General features: G+C 45.3%; 1 protein-coding gene across 1 annotated transcript in view; it reads right to left on the reverse strand.

Annotated features, from left to right (window-relative positions):
* Positions 1-1,019: 1,019 nt before the first annotated feature.
* The window catches only part of kcnh5b (potassium voltage-gated channel, subfamily H (eag-related), member 5b), a 95,367-nt gene continuing 72,139 nt past the window's right edge, over positions 1,020-24,247 (reverse strand). Inside the window, exon 11 of the mRNA XM_064926931.1 lies at positions 1,020-1,991. Within this exon, the coding sequence (XP_064783003.1) occupies positions 1,020-1,991 (972 nt within the window). The remainder of the gene's footprint in view (positions 1,992-24,247) is intronic.

Raw genomic sequence — 24,247 nt, forward strand, 5'->3', positions numbered from 1 at the left:
GAAACATCCCTTGCACAATTAGCCTACAGCTGTGTCTGTCCCGAGCTCACTGGCACTGGAATATCTGAGGGCCCAGAATATTTTACACAATGTTTCAAGTTTGCTAGTACGAGTTTCGAGCGACCCAGTTGATAGACAGGCCATGCGTACCAATGTGATTTATAGGATATTTATTTTTAATCAGGATATTTTCTACCTGCAGGCTTCAATGTTTTTATGTGTTGGCTTTAAATAGGCTATTTTTACATAGTTGGCAATGGCAATAAAAGTTACTTTTAGATTTGTATCATTTTCATTTATATTTAGATAAACTGTAGATTAACCACAGATAAAGATTTTGATTTACAAAGCCTATAATAAATTAAATGAAACTGTTCCACGAAAATGTGCATATAAAAATCATAACAGTCACGCAGTTTGTTAGAAATGATATCATAAGCTTGCACTTCAAATAGAAAAGGTTGCCGACCGCTGGTGTAGCCTATTACCAGCAACTTAAGCAGCATAAAGGCAGAATCTGCGAAGGCTAGCAGCAGCGAGGGTCTGGAAAATTATTTTTTCTTTTGGTTAGGCTATCTTGATCTCTGGCTCCCTGTTGAGTTATTTGTGTGTCGTAATTATTTAATCAAACAGCGTGCTCAAAGTATCAGACAATTTCAGTACTTATAGCCTAGTTGATTTTATTAGAACACATAGGGTGAGTCTATATGCGTAAAAATATATGTTTAAAAACTTCAACCAATTGATTGGTCTAAATAAAAGACTACTCTTGATCAACTAATATTTGTTTGTTGTTGGGAACAGACCTAGTAGAAATGCAGGAAATTAGCTTTAGATGCCCCCCACTTCTAAAACCAAAGTTGCGCCCCTGAATAGACTTTTAGTTTCTTTGGCAAGCCAGAATCCAGCTGGACATGCATAGAGAAATATTTACAATCAAGAAAGGTCTCATGATGGACATGAGTTAAAAGTTTGTGTGCAAATGTTAAGGTACGTCGAACAGTGGTGTTTTGTCCTCTTCAGATGTGCCCGTCATCGTCCACTAAGTCAGGAGAAACGGGTCTGGAGACAGTGAAGATGTCCTGACGTTTGGTTTTGGTTTTGGGGGTGGCGGCCAGAGGTAGAGACGGCCTCCTCTTCTCTGTAGAGGTCAGCAGTTTGAAGATCTGAGCCACCTGTTTCTCCAGGGCCCCCAGCCGGCCCCCCAGAGTCTGGAGGTCCCCCCGGAGCTCCAGCCGGGTCTCCTGGAGCGCAGCCTGCAGGGCCTGCTCTGGGATGGGGCCGAACGGGTGTGGCAGGGGGGCCTCCCCGGCCCTGTCTATACGCAGCTCACTCTTAGTGATGCCGCTGTCGCAGGAGTCTGTCTTATGGAGGCGGTTGTCCTCTCCCTCTCCTCCTCTGAGCCCCGCCTCCTGACCCCTGCCCTGCTGAGATAGCATCTCCACAGAAACGGCTTTAGCTACATTGTTCAGTCCCTCCTTCCTGACCACGGGAGGTGGGGCAGCCACGTTTTTGAGGCGCCCCCAGCCCCTGGCAGCAGGAGGCTTTACCAGAGCAGGGCTGCTGCTCACCTTGAGTCGGACTGGAGGCGGCTCCCCCATGGCAGGACTAGACTGCATGGGCGTGACCTGTGACACGGTGAGCACACTGCTACTGCAGCCCGTAGGGGGAGCCCCATTCTGGAGCCCTTGCAGGGAGGAGTGGGGTCCAGGCCGCTGGATGTTGAGGGGCAGGGAGTGTTGCAGGCTGGAGTGAGACAGCTGCAGGCTGTGGGGGATGGGGTGAAGGTGGTGCTCCACTTGGAGCTGGTTCTTCTCCAGGTCCAGCTGGGAGGACGCCCCCTGATTCCTCTGCAGTTCCTTCTGCTGCTTAAACTTCTGGAAGAGCTTCCTGACCGGATGGTCCTGGGGGATGGTCAGCTGAACCTCGTTCTTCTGACGCAGGCGCTCCTCCTCCTCCTTCTTCACGTCACTGATCTTACGAAAAATTACCTGCAGAGTACAAAAAAATGGAAGAGTAATCTCATTTTTATAAATTATTTATGAATGAAAAGTAATACATTATTCTGTATACAGTGCATTCGGAAAGTATTCAGACCCCTTGATTTTTCCACATTTTGTTACAGCCTTATTCTAAAATTGATTAAATAAAATGTTTTCCTCATCAATCTACACACAATACCCCATAATGACAAAGCGAAACAGGTTATTTGAAATTTGATTGGAGTCCACCTGTAGTAAATTCAATTGATTGGACATGATTTGGAAAGGCACACACCTGTCGAGACAGAATTGTGTCAAGGCACAGATCTGGGGAAGGGTACGAAAACAATTCTGGTCTCCATCATTCTTAAATGGAAGAAGTTTGGAACCACCAAGACTATTCCTAGAGCTGGCCGCCCGGCCAAACTAGTCAGGATCGAGGGAAAGATGAACGGAGCAAAGTACAGAGAGATTCTTGATGAAAACCTGCTCTAGAGCACTCAGGACATCAGACTGGGCCGAAGGTTCACCTTCCAATAGGACAATGACCCTAAGCACACAGCCAAGACAACACAGGAGTGGCTTCGGGACAAGTCTCTGAATGTCCTTGAATGGCCCAGCCAGAGCCTCGAATTGAACCTGATCGAACATCTCTTGAGAGACCTGAAAATAGCTGTGCAGCGATGCTCCCCATCCAACCTGACAGAGCCTGAGAGGATCTGCAGAGAAGAATGGAAACACTCCCCAAATACAGATGTGTCAAGCTTGTAGCGTCATACACCTGAGTGGGCTCCTGAGTTGCGCAGTGGTCTAAGGCACTGTATCTCAGTGCTAGAAGCATCACTACAGACCCTGGTTCAATTCCAGGCTGTATCACAACCGGCCGTGATTGGGAGTCCCATAGGGCAGTGCACAATTGACCCAGCGTCGTCCGGGTTAGGATTTGGCCGGTGTAGGCCATCATTGTAAATAAGAATTTGTTCTTAACTGACTTTCCTAGTTAAATAAAGGTTAAATAAAATAAAAAAATACCCAAGAAGACTCAAGGCTTAAATCGCTGCCAAAGGTGCTTCAACAAACTACTGAGTAAAGTGTCTGAATACTTATGTCAATTTGATATTTCAGTTGTATTTTTATACATTTATGAAATTGTCTAAACCTGTTTTTGCTTTGTTATTATTGGGTAATGTGTGTAGATTGATGAGGGGAAAAATCTATTTAATTCATTTTAGAACATGTCTGTAACATAAGAAAATATGGAAAAAGTAAAGTCTGAATACTTTACGAATGCACTGAATATGACTCTGAAAACAACAAAGGAACCAGAGAAATGTATATGCAAACTGATAAAGAGCACCTGTCTGTCTGCCTATCTGGCTATCCATTCATCACGTGTCCCATTGACAGCGCAGTGCAGTGAAGTCTGGCTTTAGAAGGGATCTCTATGAAAATATCCATCTGCACTCCTGACTGTGCCTCAGTCTATTATTCAACCTGCTTTGCCAATCTGCTCTCCTCTCCTGGCGCCTAGATACTAATTCAATTGGGAATGACAGGGACCTCAGCCAGCCAGTAGACTGGAGTATTATTCTTGGTTAAAATAATAATGGTCCCTCTGCAGCTGACAGTCGAGGCATGTGGCTCTTCAACATGGCCGGAATATATTATTATTCCCTCACATTCTTTCTCTCAGCCTTGTCAGGACATGTCCCCTCCTCGCTGTACCCGGCACCTCTGTTGGAAGTGGCTGCGTAATGTCACTTAATGTCATTGTATCAAGCCCCCTGCTGGGTCAGTGGGCTAGTGTAGGGACAAGGAAGGGGAAAGAAAGGACTTGTCAATCACATCACCTGCAGATAGTATGTACTGTAGGCTTAGTTGGGAGGCAGTGACTATTCATTACAAGACAACTAAAGTTTTTGCTGAAATGTAGTCTACATTTATGTGATGACTCACTGTCTTGGTTCATCCAGTGCAGGGACAGCGTGTTTCCCAGCGTGTTTCCCACTTCCCACTTCTTTTAATTACAGCATTACAGGTTAGCTTTTCTCTCTGTCAAACAGAGATTCTCTAGAGACCATGACTTGGGCAGCTTGAGTAGGTGGGTAGATTTGAATAAAGTTAAGGGGGGAAAAAGGTCTCAACTTTGATTGACAGGTTAAGTGCTATACCGATTTGCATGGACCTCTTGAGTGAGAGGCAATTAGGCTTGGAAAAGAAACAAGGTTGTCATGGTAGTATGTTTGGCATGCTTGGGAAGCTAAAACTCAAGACACATACTTGGACCACACGGCTCTCAGACAAGTGGCTTGACTTATTTTAATTATTCAAACTAATTTCACTGACCCAATTATTCTCTCCATCTGTCTGTTATGGAACTTTTGACTTTATTTTACATCCATATGGTAGAGCAGGACAAATTACAAACCATTGCTATCAACAGGGATGAATGTCCTATTCATTACAGTTTACCGAGGAGTACTCTTCACAATATCTGACCACATTACAGTCGTTCTGCCAGAGTTATTCTCAGATACGGCAGCTTTCCACCTATGTGGGAACTCAAGTCATATCATTCAAACATAAAATTGGGGATATCAATTAAGGGAACGATAACATAATGATGTCAGGAATACACCAGCATTATTTGTCGAAACATGTATGGGAGACAAAATGGATGTGCATTTAGGCATCGTCCCCTCCAAGTTCATCCTGCCTTCGTCTGAGAGAGGGGCTTTGAGCTCCTAGAGAGACAGGACAGTATGCAGATGTCTTCATGTGTATGGTAATGGAGAGGAGAATTAGCAGTGTTGCCGGAAGGGGAGCAGCTATGAGCTCACCCCACAAGACGGTACAGAACATAAAATAGCCATCAAACATAAAACAACAAGAAACACGGACACAGACAGAAACAGACAGATTAATTATTCAGATGGAAAGAGGGCCTGGAGTACTTTAAAGGTTATTTTCGAGAGGGGCAGTAAGGGTAAGTTGATAATAGAAGCCTGAAAACAGACCGACTACACCTGTTCTACCCTACAGAGACTTACCGCAGGAAAAAAAAAAACTTCCACAAACATATTTGATTTATTTTGCCTTTATTTAACTAGGTAAGTAATTGAGAAAACGTTCTCTTTTACAATAACAACCTGATCAAGATGGAGAAAATACAAATGACCCGATGACCTGATTCTCCCAACTGTAATAAGTTTGTTGTTAATATAAATCCAACCTTTCTAACCCCATTAGAAGTTTTTATTTTTTCAACTAGAAGAACGACTGCCACTGAAATCTCTAAAATATGTAAAGAAAGAAAGAAAGAATAACTTAGAAATACACAGCCCCTTGCGGCCTATTCTAGAATATACTATACTATACAGGATATGTATATCAACAAGCACTTTTCTTGCAGACAGTTCGGCAGACTGAGGGAAGAATTATTCCAAGCAGCATTGCGTAGGCTCTATTTTGGAGCAGACTTCAAAGCTCGTTGAAAAAACAGAAATACAATGAACCTCAAATCAATAAAATCCTACCCTGGTTCAAAGTAGAAATAAAAATAGTACAACAATCCTATGTTTACACAGTTGATGAAGTAATATTTGGGCCAGAGGGGGAAAAAGGGTTCAAGGTCCTTATGAACCGCTCACTACAAGGGTGTGTTTGGTCTGCCTTTGAACTCTTTTCTTCTCTGAGGCTCTGTTGTAACAATCGACCTCTGGCTCAAGACAAAGAAGTGATGGAGAGAGTGCTAGAAACAGAGTGGGGAGAAAAAGAGGGAGAGGGGAGGGGACAGAGACAGAAAGAAATCGAGAAACAACGATTGTTGTCTTATCTCCAAAACTCAATATCAAATAGGGCCCATGAGGAATTGGTTGCCTTGTACTAAGGGACACGATTAACCCTGCCTCTCTCTCTTTCTATCTATCTCCCTCTCAATTCCAACACACCACCCCCTTTCTACTTTCTCACACTTGATCTCTCCCTGCCTCCCTCCCTCTCCCTCCCTCTCTCGACATCCCTATCTACATGATATCTTCATTCATTAATGATGCACTGGGAATTGTCCAGTCATTCATCGTTGCGGTCTTGGTAAGCCTGATTAACCTGATAGGCTACAGTGTGCAGCACTGTGCCAATGACAAACAAGCCTGTTAAAAAGGTAGTGTACCGCTGACTTCATAAGTCACACGTTGCCACCACAACACTGTCAAAACCTGCCTCCATGCAGTATTGTAGGAAACACTGTAGGTTGTGCTGCCAATTACTGAGATGGCTGAGATGCGTGCTGCTGTGCTATGTTACATTGTCACAAGTCACTCCTCTCCCCCGACTCATTAAGACAGAGATGATGATCAAAAGCCTAGTTAATTTCTCCACTTTCAGGTGCTGAGGTAAAAATGTATCTAATCAGCAGTGCTCCAGTGGCAGAGCCAAGCCTAGTCAGCACACTGACTGAAAAAGGTCCAAGCACTTAAATATACAGCTGCCAGCATGCAGACCTTCTACTAATATCAATTATGCAAAGCACTCAGAGTAATAAAACATGATATAACTGCATTGAAACACTTCTCTCTCTCTCCCCCCCCTTATTTCAAAAACGTCTCAAGCCTGCAGGAGAATGCAGGGCCAGGGAGTGGGAGGTACTGTAATTGTGTAATTCCTGGGAGGAGATATTGGTCAGGGAAGCTAATCCTGGTAGCTGGATGGTCTGGGAGTGTGTAGGTGGTCTCATCTCTCCTCTTGATTAGATTTAGAGTTATATTACAGAGTTATATTTATCCCAGTAAGCTAGAGAGTGGAGGTTCCTGGAGCATGGGGTATGTGATAGATACTCTGTTGGCTCTCTAACAATACTCGCACAATCCCAGAATCAGAATGAATACAGGATCCAAACCGTACCCCTGACTCCCGCACCGCATGCCAACCCTTCGGTTCAAACTCATAATCAAAATGTATTGCTGACTTGGATGTGAGGCTGAAATCCCACATTCAGATATTGAAGAGGGACAGATGATGCAGAGCTGTGGAGGCACAGTCAGAACTCCAGACCAAACTCTGTCATTCTGTCACGCTTTCCTGGAATATGAGGAGAGACGCTTGTCCATTTCTCCATACCACCTTCTCTCGGTCTCTGGGCAGCCCCATCACACAGGCCCTCGGAGTGGGGGCAGGAGAGAAAGGACTTGTACTCCCCCTCTGGGAAGCGTCTCTGTAGGCGAATGGATGACACATCACTGCTCCCTAGGTGATCCAGCCTGTCATCCTCCTCCCACTCCTGTCCCAAATATACATGCCGGGGGAGGGGGAAGGGCCACACACAAGCACACATGTATACGAGGAAGCATACACACACTGGAAAGCACATGTACGCACATGCACGGAGACACACGCACATGTGCACACACACATACAGTACCTACACACACACACAGGCCTTAAGGAGAGTCATAACGGAGGCTAGGAGATATTGCAATAGGAGCTAAATCTAGACTTGTGTGGTGAAGAAGCATCTTAAAAAGCACAGAGTGGATTAGAGAGCAGTACATGGAGTGTCCATGGCTGCTTGAACATTTCAAAGTGTCTATGTTTTTCTGTTCTGATGTAGAGACTGCAGAGATAATCTACCCTGTCTCTCTTAGTGTGGCTCTCTAGCTCTGGCTTCTTCTTCTCAACATAAAAAAGTGGGTCAATTTTCTTCTTAAGTTCAGCAATTCATTATTTATCAGACAGAACAGAGAAAATGAAACTCTCTGCATGGGTGACTTCCTCATCTCCCCTCCTCCTCCTGCTGCTCAGCTCTCTCCATCTCACCTGATCACTGCACTGCCTTCCACACACACATAGACCTGCTGTTCTCTTGCTGAAATCAGGAAAACACTTACAACAAATCACCATTCTGGACTTCAGCCTGGACTTCACTTTTCTGTATTAAACTCCCTACCCCACCATATCCTCTCTCTCACTCACTCACACACACACACACACACACACACACACACACACACACACACACACACACACACACACACACACACACACACACACACACACACACACACACACACACACACACACACACACACACTTCTCCATAGTCACAGTGATACAAAAAAAAATACCATGATTTTGGGGATTTTCACAAAATGTCGTCCATAGAATAGTTCTTTGGCGGAAGGATTTTTGACATACAGTATCATTTGGCATATTTATGACCTTTTGGCATGACCAAGGCCTCCTTTAAGACTCCATAGTGTTTCATCTGTGTAGGTGCTATAGAGCTTTGGTAGAACTTTGGTGTCATATGAAGCTTTAACGCTTGCTCTGTAATATGTGTAGTATTTAGTATTTTTTTATATTCATTTATGAATATTGACAAATACAAACATGAAAATTGAAAATATACCATTTATGATTTGGCACATTTTTCGGTCACACTTTATTTGGATAGTGTGTAGAGCATCTACAGGTGTACTATCCGTAACATTTCAACAAGCGATCTCCTAACCCTAACCTTAACCCTTATCCTAACCCCTAACCTTAACCCTTATCCTAACCTTAACCCTTATCCTAACCCCTAAACTTAACCCTTACCCTAACACTTATTCTAAAATTTACCCTAGCCCTTACCATAAACCTAGCAAGCAGCTGCTTATCAACAGATAGTCAGTTGCTTATCAACAGATAATTGTTGATAGCATGACCATCTGTAGTGCATCTGCAGATGGACTATCCAAATAAAGTGTGACCAATTTTTCAATATATTGTTGAACAAAATACATTCTATTTCGGCGATTCCCTAACTGGGGTAATGCCGTTGGAGGTACGCCAAATAAAAAGGTGATTCACATTTTCAAACAGTCCATTTCGATTTTCCAACGGGGCTATACATTTGGGTGATGTCTCACAACCCTTTGTTAATGTTATGGCTAGGATTAAGGGTTAAGTAGCCACGTTGTACTGCCAAAAATAAACCGTCTAGTGTTCATCGAAAAACTACAATGTCAAATACAGGTAGCCTAGTCAAATAATGAACATCCTATCACATTAACCGTTACTCTCCCGTGGGAATTCCACAAACGGTCCGTATGTAGTCAAACGTAGCTGCTGCTCATTCCGTTTGCTCGAAAATTGATAAATTGTTAAAAAAGGTAAGGTCCACGTCCATAGAGACACATACCAGCTCTACTGGTAGTAGTGCTACTACCAGCAGTACTACACCTGCACCTGTTGACGACACAAGTTGTTCTTGTTATGAACTTGAGTGAAGACCCAAAAGCGGTTTTAACAGAAAACAGAGTTCTTTAATGAAAAAACAGGAATGGCATAAATCCTCTTCCAACGTTGTCAGCGGAACAAAAAGAACGTTAGTATAGTGCAGGTGGCACCTGCCAGGCAGACTCCGACAGGACAGGACAAGGTGGAAGCAAACGAGACGACAGCTTGCTTCTGGCATCAAAAAACACAAACAAGAATCAGACACTGAAAGTAGCAGGAACAGAGAAAGAAATAGAGACCTAATCAGAGGGGGAAGAGAGAACAGGTGTGAAAGAGTGAATGAGCTAGTTAGAGGAGATGTAGAACAGCTGAAGAATGAGAGACAGAGAAGGTAACCTAAAAAGACCAGCAGAGAGAGAGAGTGAAGAGAAAGGACAGGAACAGACATAACAAGACATGACAGTACCCCCCCACTCACCGAGCGCCTCCTGGCGCACTCGAGGAGGAAACCTGGCGGCAACGGAGGAAATCATCGATCAGCGAACGGTCCAGCACGTCCCGAGAGGGAACCCAACTCCTCTCCTCAGGACCGTACCCCTCCCAATCCACTAGGTACTGATGACCACGGCCCCGAGGGCGCATGTCCAAAATCTTACGAACCCTGTAGATGGGTGCGCCCTCGACAAGGATGGGGGGAGGGACGAGCGGGGCGCGAAGAACGGGCTTAACACAGGAGACATGGAAGACCGGGTGAACGCGACGAAGATAGCGCGGGAGAAGAAGTCGCACTGCGACAGGATTAATGACCTGGGAAATACGGAACGGACCAATGAACCGCGGGGCCAACTTGCGAGAAGCTGTCTTAAGGGGAAGGTTCTGAGTGGAGAGCCATACTCTCTGACCGCAACAATATCTAGGACTCTTGGTCCTACGCTTATTAGCGGCCCTCACAGTCTGCGCCCTATTACGGCAAAGTGCCGACCTGACCCCCTTCCAGGTGCGCTCGCAACGCTGGACAAAAGCCTGAGCGGAGGGGACGCAGGACTCGGCGAGCTGAGATGAGAACAGCGGAGGCTGGTACCCGAGGCTACACTGAAAAGGGGATAGACCGGTAGCAGACGAGGGAAGCGAGTTGTGGGCGTACTCTGCCCAGGGAGCTGTTCTGACCAAGACGCAGGGTTACGAAAAGAAAGACTGCGTAAAATGCGACCAACAGTCTGATTGGCCCGTTCGGCTTGACCGTTAGACTGGGGATGAAAGCCGGACGAGAGACTGACGGAAGCCCCAATCAAACGGCAAAACTCCCTCCAAAATTGAGACGTGAACTGCGGGCCTCTGTCGGAAACGACGTCAGACGGAAGGCCATGAATTCGGAAAACATTCTCGATAATGATCTGAGCCGTCTCCTTAGCAGAAGGGAGCTTATCGAGAGGAATGAAATGAGCCGCCTTAGAGAATCTATCGACAACCGTAAGAATAACTGTCTTCCCCGCTGATGAAGGCAGTCCGGTGATAAAATCTAAAGCGATGTGAGACCACGGTCGAGAGGGAATGGGAAGCGGTCTGAGACGGCCGGCAGGAGGAGAGTTCCCAGATTTAGTCTGCGCGCAGACCGAACAAGCGGCGACAAATCGACGCGCGTCACGTTCCCGAGTGGGCCACCAGAAACGCTGGCGAATGGAAGCGAGCGTACCCGAACGCCGGGGTGGCCGGCTAACTTGGCAGAGTGGGCCCACTGAAGAACGGCCGGACGAGTAGGAACGGGAACGAACAGAAGGTTCCTAGGACAAGCTCGCGGCGACGGAGTGTGAGCGAGTGCTTGCTTTACCTGCCTCTCAATTCCCCAGACAGTCAACCCGACAACACGCCCGTCAGGGAGAATCCCCTCGGGGTCGGTGGAGACCTCAGAAGAACTGAAGAGACGAGATAAAGCATCAGGCTTGGTGTTTTTGAGCCCGGACGATAAGAAATAACAAACTCGAAACGAGCGAAAAACAGAGCCCAACGAGCCTGACGCGCATTAAGTCGTTTGGCTGAACGGATGTACTCAAGGTTCCTATGGTCAGTCCAAACGACAAAAGGAACGGTCGCCCCCTCCAACCACTGTCGCCATTCGCCTAGGGCTAAGCGGATGGCGAGCAGTTCGCGATTACCAACATCATAGTTACGTTCTGACGGCGATAAGCGATGAGAGAAAAACGCGCAAGGATGGACCTTGCCGTCAGAGAGAGAGCGCTGAGAAAGAATGGCTCCCACGCCCACCTCTGACGCGTCAACCTCAACAACAAATTGGCTAGAGATGTCAGGTGTAACAAGAATAGGAGCGGATGTAAAACGATTCTTAAGAAGATCAAAAGCTCCCTGGGCGGAAACGGACCACTTAAAGCACGTCTTAACAGAAGTAAGGGCTATGAGGGGAGCTGCCACCTGACCGAAATTACGGATGAAACGACGATAGAAATTAGCGAAGCCCAGAAAGCGCTGCAGCTCGACGCGTGACTTAGGAACGGGCCAATCAATGACAGCCTGGACCTTAGCGGGATCCATCTTAATGCCCTCAGCGGAAATAACGGAACCGAGAAAAGGGACAGAGGCGGCATGAAAAATGCACTTCTCAGCCTTCACATAAAGACAGTTCTCCAAAAGGCGCTGGAGGACGCGTCGCACGTGCTGAACATGAATCGAGAGAGACGGAGAAAAAATCAGGATATCATCCATGTAAACGAAAACAAAAATGTTCAGCATGTCTCTCAGGACGTCGTTAACTAGTGCCTGAAAGACAGCTGGAGCGTTAACGAGGCCGAAAGGAAGAACCCGGTATTCAAAGTGCCCTAACGGAGTGTTAAACGCCGTCTTCCACTCGTCCCCCTCCCTGATGCGCACGAGATGGTAGGCGTTACGAAGGTCCAATTTGGTGAAAAACCTGGCTCCCTGCAGGATCTCGAAGGCTGAAGACATAAGAGGAAGCGGATAACGATTCTTAACTGTTATGTCATTCAGCCCTCGATAATCCACGCATGGGCGCAGGGACCCGTCCTTCTTCTGAACAAAAAAAACCCCGCTCCGGCGGGAGAGGAGGAGGAGACAATGGTACCGGCGTTGAGCGAAACCGACAAATAATCCTCGAGAGCCTTACGTTCGGGAGCCGACAGAGAGTATAATCTACCCCGGGGGAGTAGTTCCCGGAAGGAGATCAATACTACAGTCATACGACCGGTGTGGAGGGAGAGAAGTGGCCTTGGAACGACTGAACACCGTGCGCAGATCGTGATACTCCTCCGGCACCCCTGTCAAATCGCCAGGCTCCTCCTGTGAAGTAGAGACAGAGGAAACAGGAGGGATAGCAGACATTAAACAGGTTACATGACAAGAAACATTCCAGGATAGGATAGTATTACTAGACCAATTAATAGAAGGGTTATGGCGCACTAGCCAGGGATGACCCAAAACAACAGGTGTAAAAGGTGAACGAAAAATTAAAAAAGAAATGGTTTCGCTATGATTACCAGAGACAGTGAGGGTTAAAGGCAGCGTCTCACGCTGAATCTTGGGGAGAGAACTACCATCTAAAGCGAACAAGGCCGTGGGCTCCCCTAACTGTCTGAGAGGAATGTCATGTTCCCGAGCCCAGGTCTCGTCCATAAAACAGCCCTCCGCCCCAGAGTCTATCAAGGCACTGCAGGAAGCAGATGAACCGGGCCAGCGGAGATGGACCGGAAAAGTAGTGCGTGATCCAGAAGGAGAGGCCTGAGTAGTTGCGCTCACCAGTAGCCCTCCTCTTACTGATGAGCTCTGGCTTTTACTGGACATGAGGTGACAAAATGACCAGCGGAGCCGCAGTAGAGACAGAGGCGATTGGTGATTCTCCGTTCCTTCTCCTTGGCCGAGATGCGGATACCCCCCAGCTGCATAGGCTCAGCATCCGAGCCGGCGGAGGAGGGTGGCAGTGATGCGGCAGGTGGCAGTGATGTGGAGAGGGGAGCAGCAGAGAACGCGAGCTCCTTTCCTCGAGCTCGGCGACGAAGATCAAACCGTCGCTCTATGCGAATAGCGAGAGCTATTAAGGAGTCCAGACTGGAAGGAACCTCCCGGGAGAGGATCTCGTCCTTAACCTCGACGAGGAGACCCTCCAGAAAACGAGCGAGCAAAGCCGGCTCGTTCCAGTCACTTGAGGCAGCGAGAGTGCGAAACTCAATAGAATAATCTGTTATGGATCGATTCCCCTGACATAGGGAAGACAGGGCCCTGGAAGCCTCCTCCCCAAAAACAGAACGGTCAAAAACCCGTATCATCTCCTCCTTAAAGTCTTGATACTGGTTAATACACTCAGCCCTCGCCTCCCAGACTGCCGTGCCCCACTCACGCGCCCGTCCGGTAAGGAGAGAAATGACGTAGGCGATGCGGGCTGCGCTCCTGGAGTAAGTGTTGGGCTGGAGAGAGAACACCACATCACACTGAGTGAGGAATGAGCGGCACTCAGTGGGCTCCCCAGAGTAACACGGCGGGTTGTTGATCCTGGGCTCCGGAGACTCGGAAACCCTGGAAGTGGGCGGTGGATCGAGGTGGAGTTGGTGAACCTGTCTTGTGAGGTCGGAGACTTGGACGGCCAGGGTCTCAACGGCATGTCGAGCAGCAGACAATTCCTCCTCGTGTCTGCCTAGCATCGCTCCCTGGATCTCGACGGCGGAGTGAAAAGGGTCCGGAGCCGCTGGGTCCATTCTTGGTCTGATTCTTCTGTTATGAACTTGAGTGAAGACCCAAAAGCGGTTTTAACAGAAAACAGAGTTCTTTAATGAAAAAACAGGAATGGCATAAATCCTCTTCCAACGTTGTCAGCGGAACAAAAAGAACGTTAGTATAGTGCAGGTGGCACCTGCCAGGCAGACTCCGACAGGACAGGACAAGGTGGAAGCAAACGAGACGACAGCTTGCTTCTGGCATCAAAAAACACAAACAAGAATCAGACACTGAAAGTAGCAGGAACAGAGAAAGAAATAGAGACCTAATCAGAGGGGGAAGAGAGAACAGGTGTGAAAGAGTGAATGAGCTAGTTAGAGGAGATGTAGAACAGCTGAAGAATGAGAGACAGAGAAGGTAACCTAAAAAGACCAGCAGAGAGAGAGAGTGAAGAGAAAGGACAGGAACAGACATAACAAGACATGACAGTTCTGCTTCCAAGACCACATCCAATGCTAGCATCAGTAATTGTACATTTGTTGCAAGCACAGCTAGCATGGACACTGAAATAAGCAAACAGGAAACCGCTCACCCAGAGTCGGCACTCCTCGAGGCCGGGGACTTTAATGCAGGGAAACTTAAATCAAAATTAAACCTAATTTCTATCAGCATGTTAAATGTGCAACCAGAGGAGACAAAAATCTAGATCACCTGTACACCATACACAGAGACGCGTATAAAGCTCTCCATTGCCCTCCATTTGGTAAATCCGACCACAATTACATCCTCCTGATTCCTGCTCCCAAGCAAAAACTAAAGCAGGAAGCAACAGTGACTCAGTCTATAAAAAAGTGGCCAGGTGAAGCAGATGCTAAACTACAGGACTGTTTTGCTAGCACAGACTGGAACATGCTCCGGGATTCTTCCGATGTCATTGAGGAGTACACCACATAAGTCACTGGCTTTATCAATAAGTGCATCGAGGACGTCGTCCTCAGTGACTGTACGTACATACCGCAACCAGAAGCCATGGATTACAGGCAACGTTCGCACTGAGCTAAAGGGTAGAGCTGCCGCTTCAAAGGTGCTGGACTCTAACCCGGAAGCTTATAAGAAATCCTGCTATGCCCTGCGACAAACCATCAAACACGCAAAGCGTCAATACAGGGCTAAGATTGAATCATACTACACCGGCTCCGACGCTCGTCTTATGTGGCAGGTCTTGCTGCTATTAAAGACTACAAAGGGAAGCACAGCCGTGAGCTGCCCAATGACACGAGCCTACCAGATGATCTAAATCACTTCTATGCTCACTTCGAGGCAAGCAACACTGAGGCATGCATGAGAGCATCAGCTGTTCCGGACGACTGTGTGATCACGCTCTCCATAGCCAATGTGAATAGGACCTTTAACCTCTTGAAACTCTGGGGGCGCAATTTCATTTTTGGATGAAAAACGTTCCCGTTTTAAGATATTTTGTCACAAAAAGATGCTCGACTATGCATATAATTGATAGCTTTGGAAAGAAAACACTCTGAATTTTCCAGAACTGCAAAGATATTGTCTGTGGGTGCCCTAGAACGGGAGCTACAGGCAAAACCAAGATGAAACGGCAACCAGGAAACCAGCAGGATTTTTGAGGCTCCGTTTTCCATTGTCTCCTTATATGGCTGTGAATGCGAGAGGAATGAATTCGGAAAAAGTTTGACGTTTTGGTGACTGAATTTTCGGTTTGTTTCGGTAGCCAAATGTGATGTACAAAACGGAACGATTTCTCCTACACAAAGATTCTTTCAGGAAAAACTGAACATTTGCTATGTAACTGAGAGTCTCTTCATTGAAAACATCCGAAGCTCTTCAAAGGTAAATGATTTTATTTATTTGGTTATCTGGTTTTTGTGAAAATGTTGCGTGCTAAATGCTACTCAAAATGCTAAGCTAGCTTAGCATACTCTTACACAAATTAGTGATTTGCTATGCTATGGTTCAAAAGCATATTTTGAAAATCTGAGATGACAGTGTTGTTAAGAAAAGGCTAAGCTTGAGAGCAGGCGCATTATTTTCATTTTATTTGCGATTTTCAGAAATCGTTAACGTTGCGTTATGCTAATGAGCCTGAGGCTTTATTCACGATCCCGGATCCGGGATGGGGAGTATCAAGAGTTAAACAGGCCAACATTCACAAGGCAGCGAGGCCATACGGATTACCAGGATGTTCTGACCAACTGGCATGTGTCTTCACTGACATTTTCAACATATCCCTGATTGAGTCTGTAATACCAACATGTTTCAAGCAGACCACCATAGTCCCTGTGCCGAAGAACACGAAGGCAACCTGCCTAAATGACTACAGACCCGTAGCACTCATGTCAGTAGCCATGAAGTGCTTTGAAAGGCTGGTAATGGCTCACATCAACACCATTATCCCAGAAACCCTAGACCCACTCCAATTTGCATAACGCGCAAACAGATCCACAGATAATGCAAACTCTATTGCCCTTTCCCATCTGGACAAAAGGAACACCTACGTGAGAATGCTATTCATTGACTACAGCTCAGCGTTCAACATCATAGTACCATCAAAGCTCATCACTAAGTTAAGGATCATGGGACTAAACACCTCCCTCTGCAACTGGATCCTAGATTTCCTGACAGGCTGCCCCCAGGTGGTGAGGGTAGATAGCAACACATCTGCCATGCTGATCCTCAACATTCAACGCCAAGACAGTTGTGAAGAGGGCACGACAAAGTCTATTCCCCCTCAGGGAACTAAAAAGATTTGGGTCCTCAGATCCTCAAAAGGTTCTACAGCTGAAACATCAAGAGCATCCTGACTGGTTGCATCACTGCCTGGTACGGAAATTGCTCGGCATCTGACTGCATGGCACGACCGAAGGTAGCGTGTACGGCCCAGTACATCATTGGGGCAAAGCTGCCTGGCATCCAGGACCTCTACACCAGGCGGTGTCAGAGGAAGGCCCTAAAAATTGTCAAAGACCCCAGCCACCTCAGTCATAGACTGTTCTCTCTACTACCGCATGGCAAGCGGTACCGGAGTGCCAAGTCTAGGACAAAAAGGCTTCTCAACAGTTTTTACCCCCAAGCCATAAGACTCTTGTACAGGTAATCAAATGGCTACCCAGACTATTTACATTGTGCCCTCCCCCCAACCCCTCTTTTACGCTGCTGCTACTCTCTGTTTATTACATATACATAGTCACTTTAACTATACATTCATGTACATGCTACCTCAATTGGCCTGACCAACCAGTACTCCCCCACATTGGCTAACCGGGCTATCTGCATTGTGTCCCGCCACCCACCAAATCCTCTTTTACACTACTGCTGCTCTCTGTTTATCATATATGCATAATCACTTTAACCATATCTACATGTACATACTACCTCAATCAGCCCAACTAACCAGTGCCTGTATATAGCCTCACTACTGTTTTAGCCTTTCTACTGTATATAGCCTCACTACTGTTTTAGCCTTTCTACTGTATATAGCCTCACTACTGTTTTAGCCTTTCTACTGTATATATCCTCAGTACTGTTTTAGCCTTTCTACTGTATATAGCCTCAGTACTGTTTTAGCCTTTCTACTGTATATAGCCTCACCACTGTTTTAGCCTTTCTACTGTATATAGCCTCACTACTGTTTTAGCCTTTCTACTGTATAGAGCCTCACTACTGTTTTAGCCTTTCTACTGTATATAGCCTCACTACTGTTTTAGCCTTTCTACTGTATATAGCCTCACTACTGTTTTAGCCTTTCTACTGTATATAGCCTCAGTACTGTTTTAGCCTTTCTACTGTATATAGCCTCACCACTGTTTTAGCCTTTCTACTGTATATAGCCTCACTACTGTTTTAGCCTTTCTACTGTATAGAGCCTCACTACTGTTTTAGCCTTTCTACTGTATATAGCCTCAGTACTGTTTTAGCCTTTCTACTGTATATAGCCTCACCACTGTTTTAGCCTTTCTACTGTATATAGCCTCACTACTGTTTTAGCCTTTCTACTGTATAGAGCCTCACTACTGTTTTAGCCTTTCTACTGTATATAGCCTCACTACTGTTTTAGCCTTTCTACTGTATATAGCCTCACTACTGTTTTAGCCTTTCTACTGTATATAGCCTCACTACTGTTTTAGCCTTTCTACTGTATAGAGCCTCACTACTGTTTTAGCCTTTCTACTGTATATAGCCTCACTACTGTTTTAGCCTTTCTACTGTATATAGCCTCACTACTGTTTTAGCCTTTCTACTGTATATAGCCTCACTACTGTTTTAGCCTTTCTACTGTATAGAGCCTCACTACTATTTTAGCCTTTCTACTGTATAGAGCCTCACTACTGTTTTAGCCTTTCTACTGTATATAGCCTCACTACTGTTTTAGACTTTCTACTGTATAGAGCCTCACTACTGTTATTTTTCACTGTCTTTTTACTGTTGTTTTTATTTCTTTACTTCCCTATTGTTCACCTAATACCTTTTTTGCACTGTAGGTTAGAGCCGGTAAGTAAAGCATTTCACTGTAAGTTCTACACCTGTTGTATTCGGAACACGTGACAAACTTTGATTTGATTTGTGAATCCGATCCAGGTGAAGAGCTACTGCCCCCTTACCCTGGAAAGCACCGAACAACAGACAGGCACGTTGGACTATCGAAGAGGCACAAATATGATGTGAACTACATTGATTTGGGGTTCACTTATATTGGAAGTAGTGCCTTTCCTCAGCCACAGTGTGTTATATGTGCAAAAGTACTATCTCACAACTCAATGAAACCTTCACTCTTGCGCAGACATTTATAAACGAAACATGCCAATTTGAAAAATAAGGAGTTTTTTGAGTGAGAATTAAGACGTATTTCGAGTAGTAAGGCATGTATAGAAGCCACAGATACCATTAATAAAAGGGGCTAGAAGCATCTTATATTGTGAGCTACCGAGTGGCTAGGACAAGCAAGCCCCATACTATTGTGGAGGACTTAATTCTTCCTGCTGCCGCGGATATGGCTGGGACAATGCTGGGGGAAAAGGCCCCAAAAAATTAGACAGACAATGCATTCATCAAACAACATTGTTTCACGACGCATCAGTGACATGGCAGGAAATGTTTTGAAACAATTGCTGCTTCGCATACAAGCCAGTAAATCCTAGCCGTTACAGCTGGATGAGTCGAAAACCACAGGTCAGACATGGCGGGCCTGGCACAGCTCCTGGTATATGTCCTTTACGTTTATGGGGGTTAATTAAGGTTAAGATATCCTCTTCTGCAATATTGACATCCTCTTCTGTGAAAATGCTATTTAATCAGAAGCCACTGACAGATATCTGGATAGGGCTGCGCTCAGAGTATCATGTCTTGGTAAATTGAGTTGTTAAGACACTGATGCCCTTTGCAACCACGTACCTATGTGAGAGTGGATTCTCAGCACTCACTAGCATGAAAACTAAATAGTGGCACAGACTGTGAGTGGAAAATGATTTAAGACTGAGTTATTCACCATTTCTGATGAACAAATAAGGTTTAATATGTAAGATGGCTAAATAAAGAGCAAATTATTGATTATTATTATATTATTATTTGTGCCCTGGTCCTTGTCATTTCCCACGAGCCGGGTTGTGACAAAATCTCACACTCATTCTTATGTTAAATAAATGTATCGTATTGTGTGTGTGTGTGTGTGTGTGTGTGTGTGTGTGTGTGTGTGTGTGTGTGTGTGTGTGTGTGTGTGTGTGTGTGTGTGTGTGTGTGTGTGTGTGTGTGTGTGTGTGTGTGTGGTAGGCTTACAATGATGGCAAAGAAAACAAGATTTGAGAGTGCGCTGACCCTGGTGCTGGAGGGGGTACGCAGCTGGAAGCTGAATGTTTGAAGGGGCTATGAAAGGTTTGGGAGTGGGATCTCTGCTACTTTTAGTGGTATTTGTAAGCATTACCAACTAAGTGAATATGATTTTTTTCTTTTTAAATGGTCACCATCTGCTGGTGATTTGGAGGATGTGTAAAAGGAGGGCTGTGACTGGTTACGTTGCTTACTGGGGTTATATTTGACATTGACGATATCTCGTGACGTGTAAGACGATATATCGTGATGTCAAGACTGTACTCTCTTTCAGTGGTCACCAACCAGTCGATCTCAAGCAACTGGTCGATCTCCAAGGCATTTCTAGTTGATCTCCAACCGTTTCTGTAAAAAATAATAATAATAAAGCCTTGTGTTTCAATTTTTTTATCTCGCGCTTTTGACTGTAGGTGCACCTGATTCAGCTGTCCAGCTGAATTAGGCGAAGTGTTCTTATTCTGCACCATTTCATGTGTCTGAAGGTGCAAACTTTACCTTCCCCGGGGGCCCGGACAGCAACTCAAGTACACTTTTTTTTAATCTTTTCAGACAATATGTTCAATATTCATGTTTATATTTTTCAATATTCATAATTTAAAATGTTTTATTGAAATCAAAATACTACTCATATGACACCTATTTTTCCTTTACAGCATCTACAGATAAAACATTAAGGAGTCTTAAAGGAGGCCTGAGTAAGGGCAAAATGTAATAACTATGCTTTGATTCATTCTTTCTTAATTATGCTTTTAGATACAAATGTTAAATATGTCAACAATCCTTCCTCCAGAAGACTATTCTATGGATTGATTACATTTTGTGAAAATCCCCAAAATCATGGTATTTTTTTGGTCTGGGTTTTTTGTGGAAACTCTCATTACTAATACATCAGTCGGCTGGTAAAAGTATCCTTGTCTGCAGGGTCAGGCGTCTCTTACCATTGTCCTCCAAGCACACAAGCTGTCCCAGCTAACAAAAATAAACCATAGAAAAGAGCCCCTAACGACACAGATATTCTGTAAATATTTGGTGCCCTCTGTGGATGTCTGCTTCTTAGGCTTTCAACCTAAATGTAAAAAGAGGAATTCTCCAGAGATCTAGATTCTCTGAAAAGTATTGGTAGCCTAGTATTCGACAGCACTGGGAAAATATTCAGAACTGATCATTTTAATACCAGAACCGTAAAGCGCTGCAGAAGTACAGCATAGATGTTGCTTAACAATGTGCAGTGGCCCCTTTAGGCAAAAGAAAAAGAGCAGATTTGCATGTGTTTTTTTTAAAGCAATATAGCTCTCCTTAGTCAGGTAAAGAGGAGTCTAAAAGCCCCGAAGAGTTTTCTTAAATGAGAAAATGGTTAGGTAAGTTAATGCTCATCTTACCAAGATGGAAACAATCGCTCAGACTAAGAGAGAGAAAGGTGCTTTGTGTTGAAAATTCACAGGGCCCCATTTTTAACATGACCATTCAATCATTTGTCAAGTGTTGTCTGAAACAATGTATGTTTTCATGAATGTTTTCAATGTTTTTATAATCAAAAGGATCAACAGTTTGAGTATTTGTTTCTGCATACACACAAAATATGCATTTCTGAGATTATTTGAAAAAGATAAAAGTTTTGTTCGTTATGAAAGTACACTGTGTATGCTGAAATACTAGCCAGAAAAACACCTTCCACACTTATTTCCACCAGCCATAGTCACTAATGACACTGAATGACAGACATACAGTATGTCACGAACTCCAGGTGCAGAAAAGCAAGCAGGCCTGCCTCAGTACAGGTCCAGGGCTGACCCAAATACTAGCCGTCGTCATGTGCCTGATGGCTGTGTGACATCTCTCACACTGCATTGTGACTAATAAGATGATGAGTCATGGAGATGGAACTCAATCAGTGCTCCATCAGACCAATTCATTACACACACTCTCAAGCGCCAGCAATGTAGCACAAGCATTTCGCTACACTCGCATTAACATCTGCTAACCATGTGTATGTGACAAAAATTTGATTTGGAACCAGCTCACAAACTCAAAACAGGGACCAGGCCTTGCTATCTCTGCCTGGCCGCTTCCCATCTCTCCACTGAGATTCTCTGCCTCTGACCCTATTACGGGGGCTAAGTCACTGGCTTACTGGTGCTCTTCCATGCCGTCCCTAGGAGGGGTGTGTCACTTGAGTAGGTTGAGTCACTGACGTGATCTTCCTGCTCGGGTTGGCGCTCCCTTGTGTTCGTGCTGTGGGGGAGATCTTCATGGGCTATGCTCAGCCTTGTCTCAGGGTAGTAAGTTGGTGGTTTGCAGATATCCCTATAGTGGTGTGGGGGCTGTGCTTTGGCAAAATGGGTGGGGTCATATCCTGCCTGGTTGGCCCTGTCCGGGGGTAACGTCGGACGGGGCCACAGTGTCTCCCGACCCCTCCTGTCTCAGCCTCCAGTATCTATGTTGCAATAGCGTGTGTCGGGGGGCTAGGGTCAGTCTGTTATATCTGGTGTAATTCTCCTGTCTTATCTGGTGTCCTGTGTGAATGTAAGTATGCTCCCTCTAATTCTCTCTCCCTCCCATGGGACCATGCCTCAGGACTACCTGGCCTCATGACTCCTTGCTGTCCCCAGTCCACCTGGTCGCGCTGCTGCTCCAGTTTCAATTGTTCTGCCTGTGGCTATGGAACCCTGACCTGTTCACCGGACGTGCTACCTTGTCCTGGACCTGCGGTTTTCGACTCTCTTTCTCTACTGCACCTGCTGTCTCGAACTCTGAATTCTTGGCTATGAAAAACCAACTGACATTTACTACTAATGTGCTGGCCTGTTGCACCCTCTACAACCACTGTGATTATTATTATTTGACCGTGCTGGTCATCTATGAACGTTTGAACATCTTGGCCATGTACTGTTATGGTCGCCACCTGGCACAGCCAGAAGAGGACTGGCCACCCCTCAGAGACTAGTTCATCTAAAGGTTTCTTCCTAGGTTCCTGCCTTTCTAGGGAGTTTTTCCTAGCCACATGCTGCTACAACTGCATTGCTTGCTGTTTGGAGTTCTAGGCTGCGTTTCTGTATAGCACTTTGTGACATCAGCTGTAGCATTTGATTGATTTAATATAGCGGCAGTTCAACACACACAAAGACACACACACACACAGAGTATCAGCTCTGAGGGTAAAGGCGACCTCTGCTATTTCTCACTGGGAGATAGCAGACCGCCAAATTGTCTGTGGGTGTTAACTGCTAAAAGGCCACAGTAAGTAAGGAGTCTATTAGTATTTAATATATAATTCATTATGTGAAAATGGCTCTGACAAAAGACCTATTGGGTGTAGAGAGAATAAACATGGTAAATACCTTTAGGATTAATAACCTAATAATGTGAGAATTACATTCCAGAGTTCCCTCAAGAGTGAAAGGTAGTGCTGAACAATTAGTGTTTTCTGAGGTCGGTTTGGTTTCGTTTCCATTTATAAAAATGAATCGCGGTTATTTTTTAAACATTAAATAAACTATGCATTATGTGGGTGAATGCTGTAATGGACAGATCACAATTTACTGGGTGAGGGGTGGTCCAAAATGGGGGGAGGTTGTCAAACTAGTTTTTGTTGCTTTGGGGAGGGCTGTGGGGTTTTTTATTGGGCAAAGAGGAGGGTAGTGTTTTTTTCCATGGAGTAAATTCGCTCTTTTGCAGGATTTACTCTATTATTTCTTCCATATAGCCAAATTTCAAATTTCTCATCTGCTTGCATGCTCCTCCCCTGTATCAAGGTGGTTTGGTACTTCCCTTGTGACCTAAGCTTTTCCGTGTGCTAACTTTTACTCTGCCACAGGTCAGTATAGTCTATCAGTCTAACAGTCTGTCCTGCCCTCTATCCCACATTCATAGTGACAATAGTGATAGGTGGATCCTTTGTCCATATCTGTAATAGGCTAACTAGCAATCATACAGTGCATTCGGAAATAACTCAGACTCCTTTAATTATTTTTTTTTTTTTTAAATATCACATTTACATAAGTATTCAGATCCTTCACTCAGTACTTTGTCGAAGCTTCTTTGGTAGAGATTACAACCTCAAGTCTTCTTGGGTGAGACGCTACAAACTTGGCACACCTGTTTTTGGGGAGTTTCTCCCATTCTTCTCTACAGATCCTCTCAGGCTCTGTCAGGTTGGATGGGGAGAGTTGCTGCACAGCTATTTTCAGGTCTCTCAAAAGATGTTAGATCGGGTTAAAGTCCGGGCTCTGGCTGGGCCACTCAACGACATTCGGAGACTTGTCCCGAAGCCACTCTTGCGTTGTCTTGGCTGTGTGCTTAGGGGCATTGTCCTGTTGGAAGGTGAACCTTCGCCCCCAGTCTGAGATCCTGAGCAGGTTTTCATTAAGGATCTTTATCTCTCTCTATTTTGCTCTGGTCATCTTTGTCTTGATCCTGTCTAGTCTCCGAGTACCTGCCTCTGAAAAACATCCCCTTAGGATGATGCTGCCACCACCATGCTTCACCGTAGGGATGGTGCCAGGTTTCCTCCAGAAGTA

This window comes from Oncorhynchus masou, chromosome 21, assembly GCF_036934945.1.
Source record: "Oncorhynchus masou masou isolate Uvic2021 chromosome 21, UVic_Omas_1.1, whole genome shotgun sequence".
Classification (NCBI taxonomy): Eukaryota; Metazoa; Chordata; class Actinopteri; order Salmoniformes; family Salmonidae; genus Oncorhynchus; species Oncorhynchus masou.